This window comes from Geotrypetes seraphini, chromosome 3 (genome assembly GCF_902459505.1).
Source record: "Geotrypetes seraphini chromosome 3, aGeoSer1.1, whole genome shotgun sequence".
NCBI classification, from domain to species: domain Eukaryota; kingdom Metazoa; phylum Chordata; class Amphibia; order Gymnophiona; family Dermophiidae; genus Geotrypetes; species Geotrypetes seraphini.
The window spans coordinates 172,305,245-172,328,856 of record NC_047086.1 but is presented as its reverse complement, the minus strand read 5'-3'; the positions used below and the strand labels follow the sequence as shown (position 1 = coordinate 172,328,856).

General features: G+C 42.7%; 1 protein-coding gene across 2 annotated transcripts in view; it reads left to right on the top strand.

Moving 5' to 3' along the window:
- Positions 1-23,612, top strand: part of HBS1L (HBS1 like translational GTPase) — a 284,783-nt gene that overhangs the window by 240,051 nt on the left and 21,120 nt on the right. For both annotated transcript variants that reach the window (XM_033935882.1, XM_033935881.1), the window contains 2 exons: positions 10,404-10,508; positions 20,010-20,100. In XM_033935882.1, coding sequence (XP_033791773.1) covers positions 10,404-10,508; positions 20,010-20,100 — 196 coding nt within the window. The remainder of the gene's footprint in view (positions 1-10,403; positions 10,509-20,009; positions 20,101-23,612) is intronic.

Below are 23,612 nucleotides of genomic sequence, written 5' to 3'. Positions count from 1 at the left end.
TCACAGTATTGCCCGTCGGGTTGATGTCGGCACCCAGATCATTCACCACAGTCATGATGGTGGTGGCTGTCCATCTGCGCTCGCTGGGTGTGTAGGTCCATCAGTACTTCGACGACTGGCTTATCAAAGCTCCCTCTTTGGTGGAAGGCCCTTGGTGGTTCGCCAAGTGGTGACTGCTGGACAGTCTCGGCAGGGTGATCCATCTCAAGATGAGTTGCCTCAAGCCGCTGCAGGACTTGGAATATGTGGGAGTCAAGTTCAATGCGGGCAGGAACCAAGTGTTTCTAACGGAATCCGGGAAGCTCAAGCTTCGGAGTGCAGTTCGGGACATCTTAGCGGCTCCAGCCCCGACAGCCTAGCAGTATCTGTGGGTATTGGGTCTCATAGTGGTGACCATAGTTGTGATGTATGAGCAAGAGCTCGCATCCGTCCTCTTCAGTTGTCCCTTCTGTCTCAGTGGAATCCTCAGCGGGATGTGCTGGGCTAGAGTTGCCATGGTTGGCGACTGCTTGCACATGTATGGTGTGGTGGTTGAACCTGGTTACTCTGTACAGAGGGCTCCCTCTGCGCGTCTTGGACTGGGTGCCCCTGGCGACAGATGCAAGTCTCTCCAGTTGGGGAGCAGTTTGCCAGTCTGCCGGTCCACTGTCGGTGGACTGTGTTGGAGAGCAGATGGTTGTTCAATTGGCTGGAGATGCATACAAACTATCTGGCCCTGCTGCAATTTCAAGGGAATCTCCACGTATTTTTGGACATTGCGACGGCAGTTGCCTATGTCAACTGTCAGAGGGGATGAGGAGTCCCCTGCTGAGCCTAGAGGCTTGGATGCTCGTTGGCTAGGCAGAGAAGCGTCTTATGGCCTTGTCCTTGGCTCATGTGGCAGAGGTGGACAGTGTGCTGGTAGACTTCCTCAGTTGTCAGATTCTGGACCTGGGAGAATGGTCGCTGTCCGTGCTAGCGTTCAAAGCCATGTTTCATTGGTGGGATCGCCCCGCCTTCGATCTGATAGTGTCCTCGAGGAACCAGAAGGCGGACAGGTTCTTCAGCCGCCAACGGGAGGTTGGCAGAGCAGGGCTCGGCCCTCTGGTTCAACCATGGACAGATGGGGAACTTCAGTATGGCTTTTCCCCGTGGCCTATGATAGGGCGCATTCTGGGCTGGGTTGCATCTCATGCAGGTCCAGTGTTCCTAGTGCCAATCCCCCTGAACCACAAATCCATTCCGAGGGAGGCCAACGAGGCGACGACGTAGAAGCAGAGGGCAGGTCCCGACACGCAGAGCTTAGACCGCACCCGGCCCACTGCTTTCCTCCGGATGGTGTCACAGGTGGCCGGGGCTCCTCAGCGCCTTCATAGCCCATCTTTTGCCCCCACCGGCCTCTGGCGCCTTCTCCCCTCTCCAGAACGCGCTGCTCATCATGTGCCATAGCCGAGGCACCGAAGCTGCTCACTTGTGCCAGTCCTGCCTTCAGCCCGTTCGACGACCACCATGACAGTGTCAGAAGCCCGGGCTTCATGTATAAACTACTGCTAGCGGCAGCTGTGTGGCTAAGTTAAAATCACACTGAGCTGCCGCTGCTGGTCCGGGGATGGGGAGAGAAGAGGACAGCAGGAGTCCCGGCAGTAAGTTGAAGTTAACTGACGCCTGCACCTCTCTTTCTACCCTGTAAATCTCAGGAGACACACTAGAGTGCCGCAGCACACAGTTTGCGATACACTGCTTTAGGGTATACATATTAAGGGCTTCCAGTCTCTCCTCATATGTCTTTTGATGCAAACCTCCTATCATTTTCGTCGCCCTCCTCTGGACCGCTTCAAGTCGTCTTATCTCCTTTGCCAGATACAGTCTCTAAATGAACTACGAGGACATGCGCAAGATGTAGTAGTAGAGGGGACGCTAGGAACCAGTGATCACAATATGATCCGCTTCGACCTGGATGCAGGGGCGAAGCATCGATCCAGAACGACGATCATGGCACTGAACTTCAGAAAAGGGAATTACGAAAGGATGAAACTCATGGTGGGGATAAGCACTGTAAAAATGCTAGAGCAGGCATGGACCCTTTTTAAGGACACGGTCACTGAGGCGCAAAATCTATATATACCGCGTATCAACAAGGGATCCAAGAAGAAAAAGAACAAAGAACCGGCGTGGCTCACTGTAACGGTGAAGGAAGCGATCAGAGACAAGAAGACTTCATTCAAGGAATGGAAAAGGTCAAAAACGGACGAAAACTGGAAGAAGCACAAACAGCATCAACGCAGGTGCCATAAAGCGGTAAAAGAGGCCAAAAGAGACTATGAGGAAAAAATAGCCAAGGAGGCAAAAAACTTCAAGCTATTATTTTGATATATTAAGGGGAAACAACCCACAAAGGAAGCAGTGGGAACGTTGGATGATCATGGAATAAAGGGAGTGCTAAAGGAAGACAAAGCCATTGCCGATAACTGAACATGTTTTTTTCATCTGTATTTACCAAAGAGTATATACACAACATACCAGAACCCGACAGGCTATATGCTGGAGGCGAAGATGGGAAACTGACAAGGTTGACAGTCATTATTGAAGAAGTATGCAGGCAGATTGATAGGCTTAAGAGTGACAAATCCCCAGGACCGGATGGCATCCATCCGAGGGTCATAAAAGAACTGAAAGGGACTATAGCTGAACTACTTCAACTAATAGCCAATCTGTCAATAAAATCGGGAACGACTAAGTGCCTTCGAGACGCAGGATTTAGTTCCTTTTGATTTTTTCATCTTTGTTTCTCTTTTCTTTTATTTTGCTTCGTTATAGTAAAAAAAAAAAACCTGTTAGTTTTTTCTCTTCAGCCATTTTTGACAGCGGGGCCTGTTCCACTGCCTCAGCCCTCAAACTCTGATTTAGCTGAAGCAGTTTTTCCCTCCATGTCCCGCCCGATTATGGATTTTAAAAAGTGTAGCAGGTGCCAGCGCACAATATCAATCATAGACCCACACAAGTGGTGCATCCAGTGTTTGGGCCCGGATCACTGTGTGGAGTCGTGTTCGTGCTGTGCCACACTATAAAAATGCACTATCAAGAGCCAGCGTATCCAACAAAGCAAAATCTTTGGCAGTATGGATTCTACTCTGACCAAGTCATCGACATTGGCTTCGGCCTCTACATCGACTAAGACTACATCGATGACCAAGCCACATCCTCAGGGAAGACATCGACATCGAAGACTTTGACATCACCCAATGTCGCGAGGTCCAAGTCGATGTCTCCAAGTCAGTCAGGTAAACTAGCCAAGAAGCCTCTAGCTTCCCAGGCTGAGTCTCTGCCTATTCAGGCATCGAGCCATTTCGTGCTGGTCACTCAGAGACCCCTCAATTGGCTTGCCTTCAAGTCTAGAGGAGCGTCATCATCAATGTCATCCTCCCCGGAGCGCCCCAAAGCACCTGTAATACCAACATCTACACCCTCGATATCGATACATGGTCTGAAAGAGATGCTCGATGATCTCTTTCGACGGGAGTTTGGTAACATGTTTGCCAAGTTTGCTCCCAAGTCGATACCTCCAACTCCAGTCCAGCCTGAGCGTACCTTCATGCCACTCTATGGTGTTGAGTCATCGATGCTGCATCGACGTTGAGCCTCGTCATCAAGCCATGCTTCACGGCATCAGTCAACGACGAATTGATCCCCATCAAGACATCGATCTTCAACGCAACGCTTTCCATCGAAGCCTCTTGCTTCACCTTCATCGAAGCAGCGTCGGACTTCGGAGTCTCGATCAGCGTCGAGACATTTCTCCGCATCGAGGAAAAAGTCAGTCTCCCCTAAACATCAACATTGATCTTCAAGGAAGCGGTCACCCTCTCCTCCATCATTCCTCAGAGCATCAACATTCGAGACAGGGGTCCAGTCTCTCTAAATCTCTATCTTCTAAATCAGGGAAGCAGATGTCCAAGTCCAAGCATCTTTCCCCTGTATGTTCTGCTAAGAGGAAGCGTTCAGCATCACCTGCTCCTTCCAAGCCACAACGCTCTAGGGAGGGCTATTCCTCTTCATCCATGCATGAAGATTCAGACATCCACTATCAGTATGCTCAAGCAGCTTCACCTTCTTACTCAGTGGTGAAGGGTTCTCCAGTGGAGTGTTCCCCTTGTTCCACCTCACAGAGGGTATCTTCACCATCTGAATCAGTTTCGTTTACTCGGTTCCTTCATCAAATGAGTAAAGATCTCAGCATTTCTCTGGAGTCTGATTCCAAGTACACTAAAGAATATCTGGAAGAATTGAAATTAAAGCATCCTCCAAAGAAGTCACTTAAGTTACCCATGAATGGCATTCTTAAACATACTTTCAAGAGAAATTTAGATACCCCATATTCAGTTCCAGCAGTTCCTGGCAAAATGGAATCTCGATACAGAGTGGTTCAATGTAAAGGGTTTGAAAAACCTCAACTTTCCCACCAATCTTTAGTGGTGGAGTCCTCTCTGAAGAAAACTAACCCTTCTAAGATGTATGCTACAGTCCCCTCGGGCGTGAACGTAGGACCATGGATAAATTTGCTTGCAGACTATTTCAAAATTCTATGGTGACAAATAGGATTTTGAATTACAACTTTGTTTTCACCTCATATTTGAAATATTGGGTCACATCCATGCCTACATTTTTCAAATATTTACCTTCCCATAGGCTGTCACAATTTAAATATATGCACCGTACTCTCACACAACTTTGAGTGCATATGGTACAAACAGCACATGATTCATTTGAGATGACTTCACGTGTCACAGCATTTTCTGTGGCCATGCGACATAGAAACACAGAAACATAGAATATGACGGCAGAAAAGGGCCTTCGGCCCAACAAGTCTGCCGACTCAAATAACCCTCCCCCCTAAGTTCTTCTTTGAAGTGAACCCACATGTTGATCCCATTTGTTCTTAAAGTCAGTCTCATTATTGGCCTCAACTACCTGAAGTGGAAGATTATTCCAACTGTCAACCACCCTTTCGGTGAAGAAGTACTTCCTAGTGTCACAATGAAATCTCCTGCCCCTGATTTTTAGCGGATGCCCTCTTGTCACCCTAGGTCCTATAAGGAAAAAGATGTCTTCTTCCACCTCAATACGGCCAATAACATATTTGAACATCTCTATCCTGTCACTCCTCTCTCTGCGTTCCTCGAGAGAGTATAGCTGCAACGTACCTAGACGTTCTTCATATGAGATATCCTTGAGTCCTGAGACCATCCTGGTGGCCAACCGTTGAACCAATTCTATTCTCAGCACATCCTTCTGATAATGTGGTCTCCAAAATTGTACACAGTATTCCAGATGTAGTCTCACCATCGACCTGTACAGCGGCATTACCACTTTGGGCTTTCGGCTGACAAAACTTCTCCGGATGCAACCCAGCATTTGTCTAGACTTGGATGAGGCTTTCTCCACTTGATTGGCTGTCTTCATATCTTCACTAATGATTACTCCCAGGTCCCGTTCTGCAACAGTTCTAGTTAAGGTCTCACCATTCAGAGTGTAGGTTCTGCATGGGTTTCTGCTACCAAGGTGCATAACTTTACACTTCTTGGCATTAAAATTCAGCTGCCAAATAGTAGACCAGTGCTCCAGTAAAAGTATGTCTTGTGTCATAGTGTTGGGCACGGTACCTCCGCCCACTATGTTGCATAATTTAGCATCATTGGCAAATAATGCAATTTTACCCCAAAGTCCCTGAGACAGATCTCGTATGAAGATATTAAATAGGATTGGACCCAGGACCGAGCCCTGCGGTTCTCCACTGTGCACTTCCGACTTTTCAGAGGGAGTACCATTTACCACCACCCTTTGATGTCTGCCACTGAACCAGTCTTTAACCCATGCAGTTAATATTTTTCCTAGCCCCAACTAACTCATCTTGTTCAAAAGTTTACGGTGTGGGATGCTATCAAAAGCCTTACTGAAGTCCAGATACACTACATCTAGGGACTCTCCCTTATCTAGTATTTTTGTTACCCAGTCAAAGAAGCTGATCAGGTTGGATTGGCAGGATCTCCCCCTTGTAAATCCACGTTGGTGGGGATCCCTCAGTCTCTCATCATCCAGAACCGTATCTAATTTGTGTCTAATCAATGTTTCCATAAGTTTACACACTATTGATGTGAGACTTACTGGTCTGCAATTTACAGTCTCTAACCTGCATCCCTTTTTGTGAAGCGGAATGACGTTAGCTGTTTTCCAGTCTAATGAAACTTTTCCCGTGCTCAGAGAAAGATTGAAGAGTGCGGCTAATGGCTCTGCCAGGACATCTCTCAATTCCCTAAGCACTCTGGGGTGCAATTTATCCGGTCCCATGGCTTTTATTCACTTTGAGCCTTGACAATTCTTGGTAGATGCTGCTGGTGGAAAATTCAAAATTCCTGAACGGGTCTTCTGAGCTCTCCCTTGTTTGAAACTGTGGACCGGATCCCGGTACCTCATAGGTAAAGACTGAGCAGAAATATTTGTTCAGTAGTTCGGCTTTATTGGAGTCCGATTCTGCAAAGTTGCCATTGGGTTTCCTCAGGCGCACTATCCCGTCTGTATTCCTCTTTCTATCACTTCTGGCATGGTTACAAATTGTAGATATGGATCCTAATCTCCAAGACAGATTGGCAAACATCCCTTGTCTTGGAGACGAGTTGTTCGGGGAATCCATTGAGACTACTACTAAAAGACTGAGCATGAGAAATCTTTTGCAACTCTACTTTGACCTAAGCCCAAATCTTCTGCTTCTCGGGGATATAAACCTGCTGCCTCTTATCAGAGACGTTATCCCCCCAAGTCTGCACCATATTCCAGACCACCACAGAAGAAAATGCCTCAACATCAACAAAAGCCTCAGACACCAGCTGCGTCCAAAGCCACACAGCCTTTTTGACCATCTCAGCTAGAGCATAACATTAATCTCTCTGCCTCTGCTCCTCTTCCCATCGTTTGTAGCCTTCACCACTTTTATCACCGAAGGGAACTCATCACCTCTGACCTCTGGGTGCTCTCAATCATCAAGGAAAGGTATTCTCTTCATTTCCTGCAGATGCCATCAGATCACCCTCCGAGAGAGTGTCTTTCCAATTCATCGTAGACCCCCCTTCTTTTCTAGGAAGTACAAGCTCTGCTCACTCTCAATGCCATAGAGAGAGTTCCTCTAGAACAGCAGAACACACAGGGTTTTGCTCCCGTTGCTTCCTTGTCCCAAAGAAGACAATATTGGATCTCAGAGCTCTCAACAAATTTCTCATCAAAGAAAAATTTCGGATGCTGTCTCTAACATCCTTGTATCCCCTTCTAGATCACAACGATTGGTTATGCTCTCTGGATGTCAAAGAGGCTTACACTCACATCCCCATTCACCCAGCCTTTCGCCAGTTCTTCAGATTTCAGGTGGGAAATCAACATTATCAATACAGAGTGCTACCTTTTGGCCTGGCATCATCTCCCAGAGTTTTCACCAAATGCCTGGTAGTGGTAGCAGCAGCTTTACGAAGTCACGGACTTCAGGTTTTCCCATATGTAGATGACTTGCTCATCAAAGATCCAACGTCTCAAGGGATTACTGTAGCGACACAACAAACCATTTGGTTCCTACAAAGTTTGGGATTCAAAATTAACTTTGCCGAATCTCAATTGCAGCCTTCTCAAACTCTGCAGTTCATTGGAGCTCTTCTAGACACGATGCAACTCAGAGCATTCCTTTCACAACAACATCAGGATGCACTCATACAGTTTTGTCACCAAGTGTCTCACTCACTTTCAGCGAGGCACGTGATGGTTCTCCTAGGTCACATGGCCTCTACAGTTCACGTGACTTCTTTTTCCAGACTTCATCTCAGGATTCTTCAGTGGACCCTAGCTTCTCTACTCATCCTGTGGTTTCCAGATTTATGAAAGGACTTTTTTAATGTAAAACCACCTTCAGTGGTTTGGGATCTCAATGTGGTTCTTGCTCACTTGATGAAGCCTCCATTTGAACCAATGTCTATGGCTCATCTGAAATATCTCACTTGGAAAGTGGTCTTCCTCATTGTTCTCATGTCTGCTCGCACAGTCAGTGAGCTACAAACATTAGTAGTGGATCCACCTTTCACAATATTTCATCATGACAAGGTGGTAGTCTGCACTCATCCAAAATTCTTACCAAAAGTTGTTAAAGAATTTCATCTCGATCAATGAATTGTGCTTCCAGTGTTTTTTCCTAAGCCTCATTCTCATCCTGGAGAAACAGCTCTTCATACTCTGGATTGCAAGCGAGCTTTGGCCTTCTATCTGCAAAGGACTAAACCACATAGATCTTCTCCTCAACTTTTTGTCTCCTTTGATCCAAACAAGTTGGTACCTCCAGTTTCCAAGAGATCAATCTCCAATTGGTTGGCTGATTGCATCTTATTCTGCTATGCTCAGGCTGGGCTGCAACTGAAAAGTCGAGTCACAGCCCACAAAGTTAGAGCCATGGCAGCTTCTATAGCTTTCCTTAGATCTACTCCTATTGAGGAGATCTGCAAAGCTGCTACTTGGTCCTCAGTTCATACATTCACCTCACATTACTGTCTGGATTCTTTCTCCAGATGGGATGGCCAATTTGGCCAAGCAGTATTACAAAATTTATTCTCCTAAATCACCAACACTCCCACCATCCCATTTTGGTTAGCTTGGAGATAACCCACATGTGAGAATGTGCTGCCTGCTTGTCCTGGGATAAAGCACAGTTACTTTCCATAACAGGTGTTATACAGGAACAGTAGGAAGATATTCTCACAACCCACCAACCTCCCCTGGTTGGCTTCTTAGCTAATTATCTGAACTGAGGAAACGCACGTCCTACGTCGGGCGGGAAGGCACTCAAGCAAGATTGCTTGTCAGGCTGTCCTCATCGGGGCTCCATGGATGACGTCACCCACATGTGAGAATATCTGCCTGCTATCCCTGGATAATACCTGTTCTGGTAAGTAACTGTGCTAATCGGTCCTGTGTTATTTAGAATAGTGAAGACGCAGGAGGATTGCGAAAATCTGCAACGTGACATAAAGACGCTCAAGAAATGGGCTGCAACATGGCAAATAAGTTTTAATGTGGATAAGTGTAAGGTGATGCATGTCGGTAACAAAAATCTTATACACGAATACAGGATGCAGTACTTGGAGAGACCCCCCAGGAAAGACACTTGGGAGTACTGGTCGACAAGTCAATGAAGCCGACTGTGCAATGTGCGCCGGCGGCGAAAAGAGCAAATAGAATGCTAGGAATGATTAAGAAGGGGATCACGAACAGATCGGAGAAGGTTATCATGCCGCTGTACCGGGCCATGGCACTCCCTCACCTGGAGTACTGCGTCCAGCACTGGTCACCACCGTACATGAAGAAGGACACAGTACTTCTCGAAAGGGTCCAGAGAAGAGCGACTAAAATGGTTAAGGGACTGGAGGAGTTGCTATATAGTGAGAGATTGGAGAAACTGGGCCTCATTTCCCTTGAAAAGAGGAGACTGAGAGGGGACATGATCGAAACATTCAAAATAATGAAGGGAATAAACTTAGTAGATAAAGACAGGTTGTTCAACCTCTCCAAGGTAGAGAGAATGAGAGGGCATTCTCTAAAGATAAAAGGAGATAGATTCCGTACAAACATAAGGAAGTTCTTCTTCACCCAGAGAGTGGTAGAAAACTGGAACGCTCTTCCGGAGTCTGTTATAGGGGAAAAAATCCCTCCAGGGATTCAAGACAAAGTTAGACAAGTTCCTGCTGAACCAGAACGTACGCAGGTAAGGCTATTCTCAGTTAGGGCACCGGTCTTTGACCTAAGGGCCACAGTGTAAGCGGACTGCTAGGCATGATGGACCACTGGTCTGACCCAGCAGCAGAAATTCTTATGTTCTTAACTAGCTAAGATGTAGCTGGAAATTCAATGCTTGTGCCTAAATGTTGGCCCAGCATTGAATTTCCAGGCATAACACTGGCGGTGATCAGCAAAATGCTGAGCACCATTTGCCAAATATCAACTTCTTCGTTTCTGTGTTAAAAATGGGCAAGTGCAAATTATGCTTGTTAAAAGCAACCATGTATTTTCAACTCATGTTTGGTCAGCAGAGGGTGGATGTAGACCTAGAATTGTGCATGTTAATTTGAAAATCAATCATGCACATAACCGCTTCTTCCTCTAATCTACCCATTCCACAGGAATGCTTCTCTTCCATTCTTAAAAGTATATACTCATACACTGTAAAACTCTTGTATACTTTTAGCTACATTTGAAGAAAAGGTGGTTTTCAATTGTACCATTTCGCTCAGACAGATATCTTTGAAATTGTATTCACACTGTGTGAACCCGCATTCCTTTTAGATGATGATCAGAGATGATCTGCACTACTTACAGTGTTAGATTTTGCACATATGTTACAGATCAAGGATCAGGATTCTCTGTGACTGGTAAAATAGAAGCAGGCTACGTCCAAACTGGAGACAGACTACTGGCAATGCCTCCTAATGAAACTTGTACAGTGAAAGGTAGGTGGATCATGGCTTTCCTACCCCCCCCCCCTACTTTCTTTGCCAGTTAAGCTTTTGTTTTTCAGTTAGAAGCTGTACGTCTGGAATGTGATGAATTGGCCTAAACCTGAGAGTCTTTAACAGCTACTGCAATGAAGACAGACTGTCCAGCTGATACTGCTGCTAAAGTATACAAATTTTATGTTTAAAAACTCCATGTAATTTTTATTTTTTGTATATATCTTAGCAAGAATAGGTGTCTATCTCTGGGAAAAGGTGACTAAGGTCACCAGAAACAAAATGAGATTTTAATGAATTCTGTTAGAGAATACAGTTTGTAATATAATAGTCCAAACACCATCCTTTTATGTGAAAAAATGTCACTTTTTCTCAGAAATGATCACATATAGTATAGTGCACAGAAAAGTACAATTTTGTATATCAAAAGTAAATATTACGTAACCCATGAAGTGTTTTCTTAAGGGACACTTAGTAGTATGCACATTTACTTTTGCTTTAGTAACTAAAATCAGCATGCGAGCCCAATAATTCTGAGTTCTGCCATAGTACCTTAGGTTATATTCATACTTGAATATAAACTGACCAGAATATAAACCAAAGTAACCTTTTTTCCCCCAAAAAGGAGGAAAAAAGGTTGACTCAAATATAAACTGGGGGGGTGATATTCAAGTGCCCTGCCTTGCACCCAGCCCTCCTTCCCTTCCTACTCAGCCCCCAATTCCCACTATAGACCTGCCTGAAGCCCTGGTAGTCCAACGGTGAGCTGGGACAGGAGCAATCCTTCCCACATCCTGTCCCAGCTGACTCTAAACCACTCCACCTTCCACTCACCTCTCTGACCCCTATAGACTTTACCTTTAAAATCCTGTTGGTCTAGCAGTGAAGCGGGGCAGCAGCGATCTTCCAACACTCATAGAGAAAAACATTAATTAAACATTACAGTATTTTGCTGATGGCTCCAAAATCTCCTGAAATTTCTTAAAATTCCCTTTCTGAGTGGCTAATATTCTTTCCATTTTATACACATGACACAATGAATTCCACCAAAAACTATAATTAAGCCTCGTCCAATTACTTGTAATTTGTTATATGGCAACTCCTGTCATTATTAATAAAAGCTTTTTTTTTTTAGATGATATTTGACTTTTAGTTCTCATTGACATGCCAAAAAGCACAGTATCATAGGATAATGCCACTGGATAAGCAATTTATTTGGCCCCATATTGATTTCCAAAAAGCTAAAATAAATGGACAGTAGAACAATAAGTGATCTAAAGTCCCTGCTTCGAGATGACAATGCCAACATTTATTAGACTTAGAGCTGTCCAACTTTTGTAACCGAACAGGGGTCCATAATGCTCTATGTAACAGAAAAAAAACCAAGTTTGTTTCATAGATGCTGACATTATACATCTCACCCTCCAAGTCCAGATTCGTGGCCATTGAGATGCAGAAATTTGGTGCTTAATCTCAATACTCCAAATGTCTCTAAGACCAGTTTTTGGTTTCTTATTTATAAATCCAGGTAACAATTTATACCACTGTGCGGCCTGGTGTCCCAAGAAGTCTACCTGAAAGCATAATAATTCCAAACTATACTGATTATTTAAATTTTTCCATTCAGGGAACCCTACTGAATGGCCTGCTTCAGTTGCAACCATCTATAACTTTGTGATTCATTAAATCCAAATTTATGTTGCAACTGTGAAAAGTCAAGCAGCTTACCATTAGATGTTGCAACTATGAAAAGTCAAGCAGCTTACCATTAGATATAACATCCTCTAAAGTACGTATTCCTGCTATCATCCAATGCTTCCAGATGACCTTAAATCCGCCAATTTGAATCTTGGAGTTTAGCCAAATAGTTTGATTTGTTGATTAGTGAATTGGAATAGGTGTTAAATTATTGACATAGCGTAACGTTTTCCACGTATCTACAAGTACTCTGTTTTCCATGTATAATCTAGGCATTTTGATACTGAGAACATGGCATAATCGCAGAGGAAACATGAGTCTCCATTCCAACCATATCCAATCTGGGGTATTTTCAATGAGCTCTAGGAGGACCCAATACATGCCTTGGCGCAAAATATAGGCTTGATTATACCTATAAAAATTGGGGAAATTTACCCCTCCTTCCGTAATTGGTTTTTGTAAAGATACTAAAGCTATTCTAGGAGTTTTACCCAGCCAAATAAATTTTGTAAGAATACTATTTAACTTTTTATAGAAGGACCCTTTGAAGAAAACTGGTAACATACCCATTTGATAACAAACCACAGGCAATATCATCATTTTAATAGTTTGGACTCTCCCCCACCAAGAAAGATGTAAAGGATTCCATTGCTCACACATTTCTGTTACCTTCTGTAATAAAACTTTTTCATTCACTTGCATTGTTTCATCCAATGTTTTTTTTATCCAAATGCCTAAATACTTTATTCCATCCTCTTTCCATAGAAAGGGAAATGAGTCAAACAAACCTTTTGTACAATGCACATTAAGCGGAAGAATTTCTGATTTACTCCCATTAATCTTGTATCCTGAAAATTTTCCAAATTTCTCTATTACATTAAGTAAGCATGGAATGGTTGTTTCAGGATTCCTCAAATGAAGTAGTATATCATCTGCATATGCAGAGACCTTATATTCCTGATCTGAATAAGGAATACCCTGTAACTCCTTCGTTTGCTGAATAGCTAATAGCAAGGGTTCTAATACAACATCAAAAAGCAAAGGAGACAAGGGACATCCCTGTCTAACTCCCCTCCGCAAACTAAAACATTCCGAGAGATTATTATTAATAGACAGTCTAGCCAAAAGGGATTGAATCATCACTAAACTTACTTGAACTTATGGGAAAAGTACAAGTTTATATATCCAGTAGAGAACTACGAACGATCTCAAGCGCTCACAGGCTAGAAGTCTGATGTATGTTTCAAACTAATAACCCTACAGTGAGCTATCATTGATCTTATGTGTTCTCTTTTTCTCAATTTTTTCGTTTTTTAAATATTTATATATTTTTTTTAAATTAAAATTTTTTCATATCAATTTTAACTTTTATACTAGTCTTCATTAAGTTGTTTAACAATGTGTCCCTTTTGAGAATAAACTCTATGAAGAATTTAGCTTCATAAATATAGGGTACTTAGCTTCACAACTTAGCTTCACATACGATGGAAGATCTCCGTTTCACTCATATAATTCTAAGAGCTTCGTCAGGAAACCACCAGCAATCATACTCTTAAAGCTGATAGTAACATACAGACACAGTTTCCAAGAACAGCCTGGAACTCGGAAAGTGCCGAAAACCTCAGCCTATCTAATTTATCACCGGTGAGATTGGCTTCTGCTAACATTGTTTGTGTTCTTTTTAGCAGATCAATTGCCTCTCCGGCAATTATCTCTTTCTTTCTCTGAGAGATCCCATGTGCCTATCCCAGGACCTTTTGAATTCAGACACAGTTTCTATCTCCACCACCTCTTCTGGGAGACTGTTCCACGCATCTAACACCCTTTCTGCAAAAAAGTATTTCCTTAGATTAGTCCGGAGCCTATCACCTCTTAACTTCATCCTGTGCCCTCTTATTGCAAAGTTTCCTTTCAAATGAAAGAGACTCAACTCATGCGCATTTACATTACATAGGTATTTAAACATCTCTCAAGAACAAAAACAATAATAAAATATAATTCAAAAATCTAGAAACAAATGTTATTCGCCAAGTGGTGGAAGTGCCCTCAGAAAACCATTTACTCAAAATTGGAGAAAAGGCTTCAACTACACTGCACAACAATTTTTTGGTTAAGTCTTGATTCCTGAAAAGTTTTTGGTGATTATGACAGGTACCAACTTGGTATGCTCAAATATGGTTTTGGTTTTACTGCATCACGTAAGAACTATGAGAAATAGGCATTTTTATGTTTACTGACAATAAAATATATAGTCAAGTTTACGTTTCGCACAAGCGACTAAATGAAACAGAATTAAAAGTGTTTTGCTCCCGAGTTTCTTTTATATTCAGTGTCTGGTGCATCACGTTGTAGCATCCAACAATAGTCGGCAAGCATTGACGGATTCCAATTGCCCTGGTATCGTTTCTCCATCGTAGCTATGTCTTGATGAAACCTTTCACCGTGCTCGTCACTCACAGCACCGAGATTTGCGGGGAAGAAGTCCAAGTGTGAATGGAGGAAATGAATCTTGAGTGACATATTGCACTTCATTCTCTTGTATGCTTTGAGAAGTTTGTCTACCAGCTGAATGTAGTTTGGGGCTCTGTAATTGCCCAGAAAATTGTCAACAACGTCTTTCAAGGCTTTCCAGCCAATTTTTTCCGGCCCAACTAACAGATCTTCAAATCGCTTGTCACTCATAACATGTCTGATCTGGGGGCCAACAAAAATACCCTCTTTGATCTTGGCATCAGTTATTCTTGGGAACATCTGTCTTAAATAACGAAAACCTTCCCCTTCCTTGTTCATTGCTTTCACAAAATTCTTCATGAGTCCCAGTTTAATGTGAAGAGGAGGCAAAAATATCTTTGTCGGGTCAACAAGCGATTCATGTGCTACATTTTTCTGTCCTGGAACTAACTTTTTACGGAGTGGCCAGTTCTTTCTAGAATAGTGCGACTCTCTGTCTCGGCTGTCCCATTCGCAGATGAAACAGCAGTACTTTGTATAGCCAAGCTGCAGTCCTAGTAACAGAGCAACGACTTTGAGGTCTCCACAGATATTCCAGTTATACCTGGTATACTGGACATACTTTAGTAACATTTCCATATTCTCATATGTTTCTTTCATATGTGCTGCATAGCCAACAGGTACTGAAGGATAAACGTTGCCATTGTGCAACAGAACAGCTTTCAGGCTTAACATTGACGAATCAATGAAAAGACGCCACTCTTCCGGGTTGTGATCACAACCAAAGACCGAGAACAATCCTTCAATGTCACAACAGAAACAGAGAGTGTCGACTTGTGCAAAAAATTTGGTTATATCATGATGCCGGTCTCGAAACACAGAAATTTTCGTACCTGGTGATAGCAAACACCATTCCTGCAGTCTCGAACCTAGCAGCTCAGCTTTTGCTTTTGACAGACCCAAATCTCTGACCAAATCGTTCAATTCGGACTGTGTTATCAGATGTGGATCGCCTGATGAGGATGGTTCAAAATCCGGGTCAATGTCACTGTTAGAACCCTGCACTGCAGTTTCTTCATCTGGTTCGTCTAAGGTCCAATCCTCTGGTGGTTTCGGAACTGGAAGACTGTCATCATGTGGCATGGGTCTCATTGCTGAAGGCAGATTAGGATATTCAATTGACTTCTTGTTTTTGGCAGAGAAACCAGACACATTAGTCAAACAGAAATAACAGTCCGTCACATGGTCTTTCTGTTCTCGCCATATCATCGGAACAGCAAATGGCATCGTCTTTCGAGTACCTCTGAGCCAGGCTCTCAGACTAACAGCACATGTCGCACAGCAAATGTGAGGCGCCCATTGCTTGTCTTGATCACCTATTTTGCAGCCAAAATACAGATGATAGGCTTTCTTTACAAGGGCAGTCATCGAACGTCTCTGAGGCGTAAGTGTATATTCCCCACAGATATAGCAGAATGTGTCGCGGCTGTTACGACACCGACGAGACATATTGCCCGACACCAAAACGTCTATAGCATCAAGCTTACTTACTGTTATATTGCTACAGCTACTATACTACTATACTTTACTATACTGATACTATATACACACACGGACTATCTATATTAACCAAATGAGCAGGATCGGTGTATGGAAGCCACCATTATAGCATGGTGAGACAGCGCAAGCTCGTTCAGACCTGCCCAGACATGCCCAGGATGTCATCTTCCATAAAACAGCTTCCAACCTGGCTAGATTTTATGCATGGACATACCCAGGCGGCACAAACCGTTGTTGATAAGACACTTATGGGAGAAAAAATTGTTTGCATCCAAATATAAGAAAAAATCACGACAAAATTGAAGATTTCTCTGAAATGGTACGTGATGGGTAATTTTTGATGTAATATTCATGATCAGCACCCAAAATTCTATAAGAAACACCCAGCAGTGTTCAGGAAGCAAAAACTTTGTTGTGCAGTGCTATCAATAATATGCAGACTGCAACCCAATGAGTTTTTAAGCCATTCTTATTCTGTATCACAGGCAAAAACTCACCTCATTTCAGTTTTATCCACCAATACCCCCCAAGTCTTTTTCTAGGCAGCCTTTCCCCAGTACCCTCCCTCCCATCGTATAGCTGTACATTGGGTTCCCCTTCCCCACTTTACATTTCTCTACATTGAAGCTCATCTGCCATCTTTTTGCCCACTCACTCAGTTTGTTCAGGTCTCCTTGTAATTCTTTGCATTCCTCAACAGTTCTGACTCTACTGGGGAGTTTTGTGTCGTCCGTGAATTTTATAACTTCGCACTTTGTCCCTGTTTATAACTTTCCACTTTGTCCCTGTTTCACTAAGAAAGAAATAAAACATCTTCAAATTATTCAAAATACTGCCATTAAAATTATTTCAAAAGCACGAAAATATGATCATGTCACATCTCTTTTGATCAACACTCACTGGCTCCCTATAGATCATCAAATTTCCTATAAAATAATGTTACAGACATACAAGACCATAACTTCTGGCCAACCTGATTTTATTAACAGGTTACTTATTCCCCCATACACCCCTTCTCGTACATTATGCTCATCTAATCAAAACTTGCTATCCATCCCTTCTTTAAGATACATTAACACTATGCGTACTAGCATTTTTTCTGTCACGGCCCCTACCATCTGGAATTCTGCACCAAATTATATAAGAGAAATTACATCCCTTGATAAATTTAAAAGTAACTTGAAGGCCTTTCTTTTTAAAGACGCTTTCGGAGTATAATAGTCCTTCTAAGGACGGTAATGGAAATCTGTTCCTTGCCATTTTTTTTATCATTTTAGCCTATTTTACAAAATACTAGACTATTTATTTTATTGTTCCCCTTCCTTTTGTTTTGGTCCTTCTCCACATCTTTCTCTTTATACAAATTGTATTTCTGCCCTTTTCCATCCTGTATCGGTAAGTTAATGTTTGTCAGTGCGTTTGATTGTTTGTAGCATTATTTGTAATTTTTTTTTATGTACGCTCTTTTTATACTTTGTATTTATATTATGTAAAACCGCTTTGAATTTTGATAAGGCGGTATATCAAATTTTTAAATAAACCTGAAACCTGAAACTTATACAGGGGCTTCAATACCTCCTTTTTCCTACTTTCCATACCTCTCCCCATCCAACCTAGCATCCTTCAAGCTTTCGCCGTCACCTTTTCAACCTGTTTAACCACCTTAAGATCATCACATACAATCACACCCAAGTCCTGCTCTTTCTGTCGTGCACTAAGTTCTTCACCCCCTAAACTGTACCGTTTCCTCGGGTTTTTGCAGCCCAAATGCATAACCTTGCATTTCTTAGCATTAAATTTTAGCTGCCAAATTTCAGTTCTGCGAGAACTGATGGCAAAGCCATATAGGAAGTAGCGCGGAGCGGTCACAGATGCAAAGATCGCTCCTGCTCTGCAATGCTGGCAGCACGATTCGAGGAGGCTGCCGCCAGGGAGGGAGGGCGGTGGGATGATTTTAAAATGCTGTATAGGCTGCCCAGTTACTGGTAGATAAGCCGCGGCTACTAAAATGGGGCGGCTTATCTACCAGTTTTTAAACTCGTATAGGCATTTTTTGCGGCCTATATGTGGGGAAATACGGTACTTTGAGTATATTAAGTCTCGTATGGTTTGTATTGCAGGGATTACAGAGATTGGGACTTGTATACTGCCTTTTTGTAGTTATAGAACCACACTCAAAGCGGTTGACATACAGGTACTTCAAGCATTTTCCCTATCTGTCTCAGAGGGCTCACAATCTATCTAATGTACCTGGGGCAGTGGATGATTAAGTAACTTGCCCAGGGTCACAAGGAGCAGTGCGGGGTTTAAGCCCACAACTTCAGGGTGCTGAGGCTGTAGCTCTAACCACTGCACCACACTCTCTCCTGTACCATTTTAGTAGCCCATTTCTGAACCATTTTCACCTCATTGGGCCTGAGAGACTAATAGATTTTCTCATTTTGTGTCTATGGGAAAAATGTTTATTACATAAAGCCAGGTTTCCTTACAAAAGCTGAACTTGAGGGTTTGAGAATTCCTGGATGGTAGGTTGTCCAGGCACTTAAGCCTGACAAAAGACATTCAAGGATTTCAGTACCAATTCATGTCATAACCCTACTGCTACATTTAAGGTAGGAAATCAGAAGGGAGAGGGCGAGACAGGTGTGGTTTGTGGAGCTTGCTTGGGGAGACATGTGAGTGAAGGTAAGGAAAAAAGGGAGGGGGATATACTTGAAAGAGAGAAGAGCAAGAAAATAGAAAGTAGCAGTAAAGTAGTAATAATAGACCAACAAATTGACTTTTTAAAAAGCCAAAAATTGAGAAAAGTAAAAGATCCCTAGCTTCTAAATTCTTGGTGCTTGGTCCTAAGTTTTCTAAATATTTTTCACACCTGTAAGGCCTCCAGAACTGAACACAGTAGTCCACTTGGGACTTCAACATGCTCTTTGCTCTCCATGTTTTATTACATTAACTGAATCAAAAACGAACCCGAAAAAATAGGGAGCTAAACAAAACTGTAACAAAACGAGTCTCCCTAGCCCCAAGATGAAAAACTGTGTGCAGGCTCGCAGTGCACTTTTTGATTTGTTTGCACAAACAGCACGTTTGAGTTATTTAGCACTAAAATTCACAGGAGAGCCCTAGGATGTTTCACAGTTGACACCTTCTAGGTGCAAACCAGTGGCAGCCGTTTCCTCCTGAGGTCGGAGGTTGGTTGTGCGACTGAGGGCTCTCCTTATAAATTATAAATTATTTATTTACTTTAATTGAGTATCTTTATACTCTGACCGCTTGCGCAGGCAGTCTCTTCCCCTGCACACAGTTTTTCATCTTGGGGCTAGGGAGACTCGTTTTGTTATTACATTAACTGGCATCTAAGATGATTGCTCTTGGGTCTCTTTCCAGTTGAACATGTGCTATTTTATCAATGAATTTTTGAACTGCTACTCTTCATTCCTGCGTACAATTGGTTGCAGTTGTCCTAGGAAGGAAGGCAGTGTTTGTATATGTAAGGAAGTCCCTAATGATCATATGTTTACAAGAGACATATCTAAAGCAATGAAAATTTTAAGTTGAGTCCCAAGGATTGTGAAATTTGAGGCTTGTGTAATAATATATGTAAGAGAACAGCTTTTTGCTAAGTTGCTTTGGTCGTTAGAAGCCTTTCTGAAAACTAGACTGAAAACTAATTTAGTACAGAGAATAGGTGGTCAAAATAGCCTAGTTTGTGAGGTTGTTGTTTTTTTATTTTTTTGGTCTCTCACTACCATGAATACCTGACTCTGGAGTTCTGCTTTTACTCATTTCCAGGGATTACGCTGCATGATGAGGCAGTTGACTGGGCAGCAGCAGGAGATCACGTCAGTCTCACTTTGACCGGTATGGATATCATCAAAATCAAGTGAGTGCCAGAATGACTTTGCAGCCCAGCAGTGGTTTCTTTTTAGTTGTTTTATTAGGGGCTCTCTTGTCAAACAGCAAATTAGGTGCTCTGTGGTTGCTTTAAAGGCTGATAGGTCTTGTGCTGCTTTTGCTAACAAAGTGCATCGTACCAGCTGAAGAACAGTAAGAACAGGGGGAGGAGACAACTATATAAAATGAGCATCTGACAAATATATGGCAGAAATATTAGAAGAAAAAGAAAGGCTGGCTGTGAAAACAGCAGCATGGATGCGTGCAGGCTAACATTCGAAACTTGAAAATAGGTGCACCTGATAGTATAATGAGTAATCACCATGAATGAAAACTTTAGTGGTGGAGGAGGGAGGGGGAGAGTGTAAAAAAAAAAAAAATAAAGGCCTTATTCTTTTGCATTCATGAATATGCATCAGGCACCTGTGCCACTTGCCTCTATCTTCCCTCTGCTGGTCTTATCTGCTAGTTCCCTGGTCATCTAAAAGATATTTCCTCTACATATAGATGTAATGTTATATAGATAATTTATATAATACATTTATTTACACATTTGAATGTGAATAGTATGCATCATTTAGTTGGGGTTATGCTGCCTAGTTTTCTAAATTTTGCTCACTCCTTCCCCAAGATGTTGTCTTGCTGTTCCATGCTGTATTTGCATTGTGTGTCATGTAATCCTTTTTCTTCTTCTCTACCCACTATTTTAAGTTCTTGTAAACCGTGTCGAGCTCCATTCTCATGGAGATGATGCGGTATATAAACTTAAGGTTTAGATTAGATTAGATTAGATCAGTATTGCACTGGCCTAGGCTTTACATCCGGCATGCTGATGCACTTAGAGGGCAATTCTGTTAAATTGTGCCTATATTTAAGCCAATGTAGCACCTATTCTATAAAACAAAGTAGGAGCCCTTTATGCAATGTTAACATAACAGGTTAGACAGTGGCATAAGGGGAGTGTGGGCAGACTGCCCCAGGCACCAACTTGGGTGCACCAGCACTTCTCCTCTTCCTCCAGCCGGCAACGAGATGGGTCTCTGAAAAGCTCTTCCCCCTCGTTATCTCTTCAAATCTTTGCTAGCAGTGAGCAGGCTATCCTACACGCTGCTCGCGTCAGCTTTGTCCCTCATTTTGACGTTGCTTCCTGTTTGTGGGACCAGGAAGGCTCAGCCGATGCAAGAAGCTGCTTGTTGCTGGTGAAGTTATGGTGGGGGAGGGAGGACAGCAATGCTATGGTGTCGGGGAAGAACTTGGGGGGGGGGGGGGTTGCATGTGCAACAATACCGGGCGTCTCTGCCTTGAGCATCAGCTTCCCTAGCTACAGCACAACATATATGTCAGCACAAACATATATGTCATCCATAGAAGTACATGACTAACTGGCTAAAATGTGTATAAGTTAGAATATTTCATCATTTATGCATGCAGTTGTGCACTCTTCCCATGCTTTATTTGCCCACCCTCCAACCATGTCCCATCACACCTTTTATAGAATAGCGCTTAGCTGAAATTTTGGCATCTATGCAAGTATTCTAGTCATATTCAGCATGTACATTATAGCATCATCTTTATAGAATTATCCCCTCTCCCTGTTAGTGTCTCAGGCTATTTCTTTATTTGCTATGGGCTGGACTGTGTTTCCTAAACTACAACTTGACTTTGTAGTCTCTGTGCATTAATTTTCAAAAGTAATTCATGATGGAAGTGTAACCAGTGTAATAGTGCAGTTACTTCCACCTACTGAAATGGCATTAACTGCTTCATTTTATCTGCTGCCTTAACTATTAAGTGTAACTACCTCCACATTAACTATTAGTTGTATTCCTTGCCCTATTCCATATTTTACTGATTTACCGCTACTTAATGCTCTTCAGTAAATATGGTCTTATGTATAAAACCCTGCATTCAGGTCACAACCCAGTTTATATGCAAGTGCTTTGCTTTAAATGTTAGTACATCTGTATATGTTAAATGTACAGAGCCTGCTAATCACTTTATTGGTCTGTTTTTAATGAGGTGAAATTTAGTTCCTATGAAAAAGCTGTAATAAATTGCTAACTCAGCAGTCTGGCATACTAACAGATAGTTGACTAATGAAGGATGTCATGTCCTTAACCTCTTCCCCACCCCCCACCCCCATAAGTACAAAACATCAAATCATTTTGCCCTCTTTTCTCCTTCCTTCCCTTCCCCACCTCCAAAAGTTAGAAGTTCTCAATCCCTGTTGGCATTTTTACCTTTGAATCACATACTTGTAATTCAAGTTTCAAAGTAGCAATGTTCAGCACCAGATCCCAAGAAGAACTAGTGGAAGGTCAACCTCTGTCCTGTTGCTGCATTGGCATGGCTGAAACTTTTCTAAATTTCTTGCAGGGTTCTGATGGGAGGGAATTGAAGGTGGGCTGCTATTTTGTAGGGAACTTGGGTGTTAAGAGAGGCGATATGTTCCCTTGGATTAACCGGCTATCTAGGCAAGTTGGTGTAGGGGAATTGCAAGAGCTTCTCTGTTAATAGTGCATCCTGTTTAGTGCTCTAGGTTATGTCATTACTACATTGGTAGTAAAGTAATGTACAATGGTACCTTGGTTTGCGAGCATAATTCGTTCCAGAAGCATGCTCGTAAACCAAAGCGCTCGTATATCAAAGCGAGTTTCCCCATAGAAAATAAGGGAAACTCGGATGATTTGTTCCACATCCCAAAAAGACACCCCCTGAGGCCACTGGTGCTGCTCACTCCCTCCCCGGGAACCGTCTTCACACCTCTGCGGCCCACCCCCAAACCCTTACCTCGAGTGGACACCGGCACGCACCAACCCACAGGACATAATGCGTGCGGGTGCCAAAAGAACCTGCCACGCCTGCCGCTGATCTATGCTGGGCTGCTGCAGGGCCTTGAGCATCTGCACATGCTCAAGGCCTTCTGGCTCCCACCCTCTCCGAGATACAAACAATATAATCTTATTAATTCATAATAGTAACCACAAAATTTTAAAAAACATAAAGCACACTATGTAGAGAGAATGTTAATTATCATTTATATTGGGGGGGTCAAGGCAGATGACTTTAAAATATGCAATAGGATAAACACTTTCAATATTGATTATGATAATGTCCAATGCGTGAGACAATTTGGCGTCCCCTTTTTGAAAAAAGTCTGATCGGTCGGGATACACCCTGATGCAGCATGTATTTGTGAAACGCTGGCCACCGTTGGTGTACCGATCAGTGAAGATAAGTTGAAAATTTTCCTCTATCATTTAACTTTCATTAGCGAAGCATAGCACAGCATAAGGTTTTTTGCCAGTGAGGTGACCGCTCGACCACTTCTTTAAAGCCATTTTGGTGAGGTGGGAGGCCCTTTCTGAGGCTTTTTTCTTCATTTTTTGATTGAGTTTATAGCCTATGCTGTTCTTATTTTATATCATTGGACATTATCATAATCAATATTGAAAGTGTTTATCCTTTTTCATATTATGTTTTCATCATATCTGGGTCATT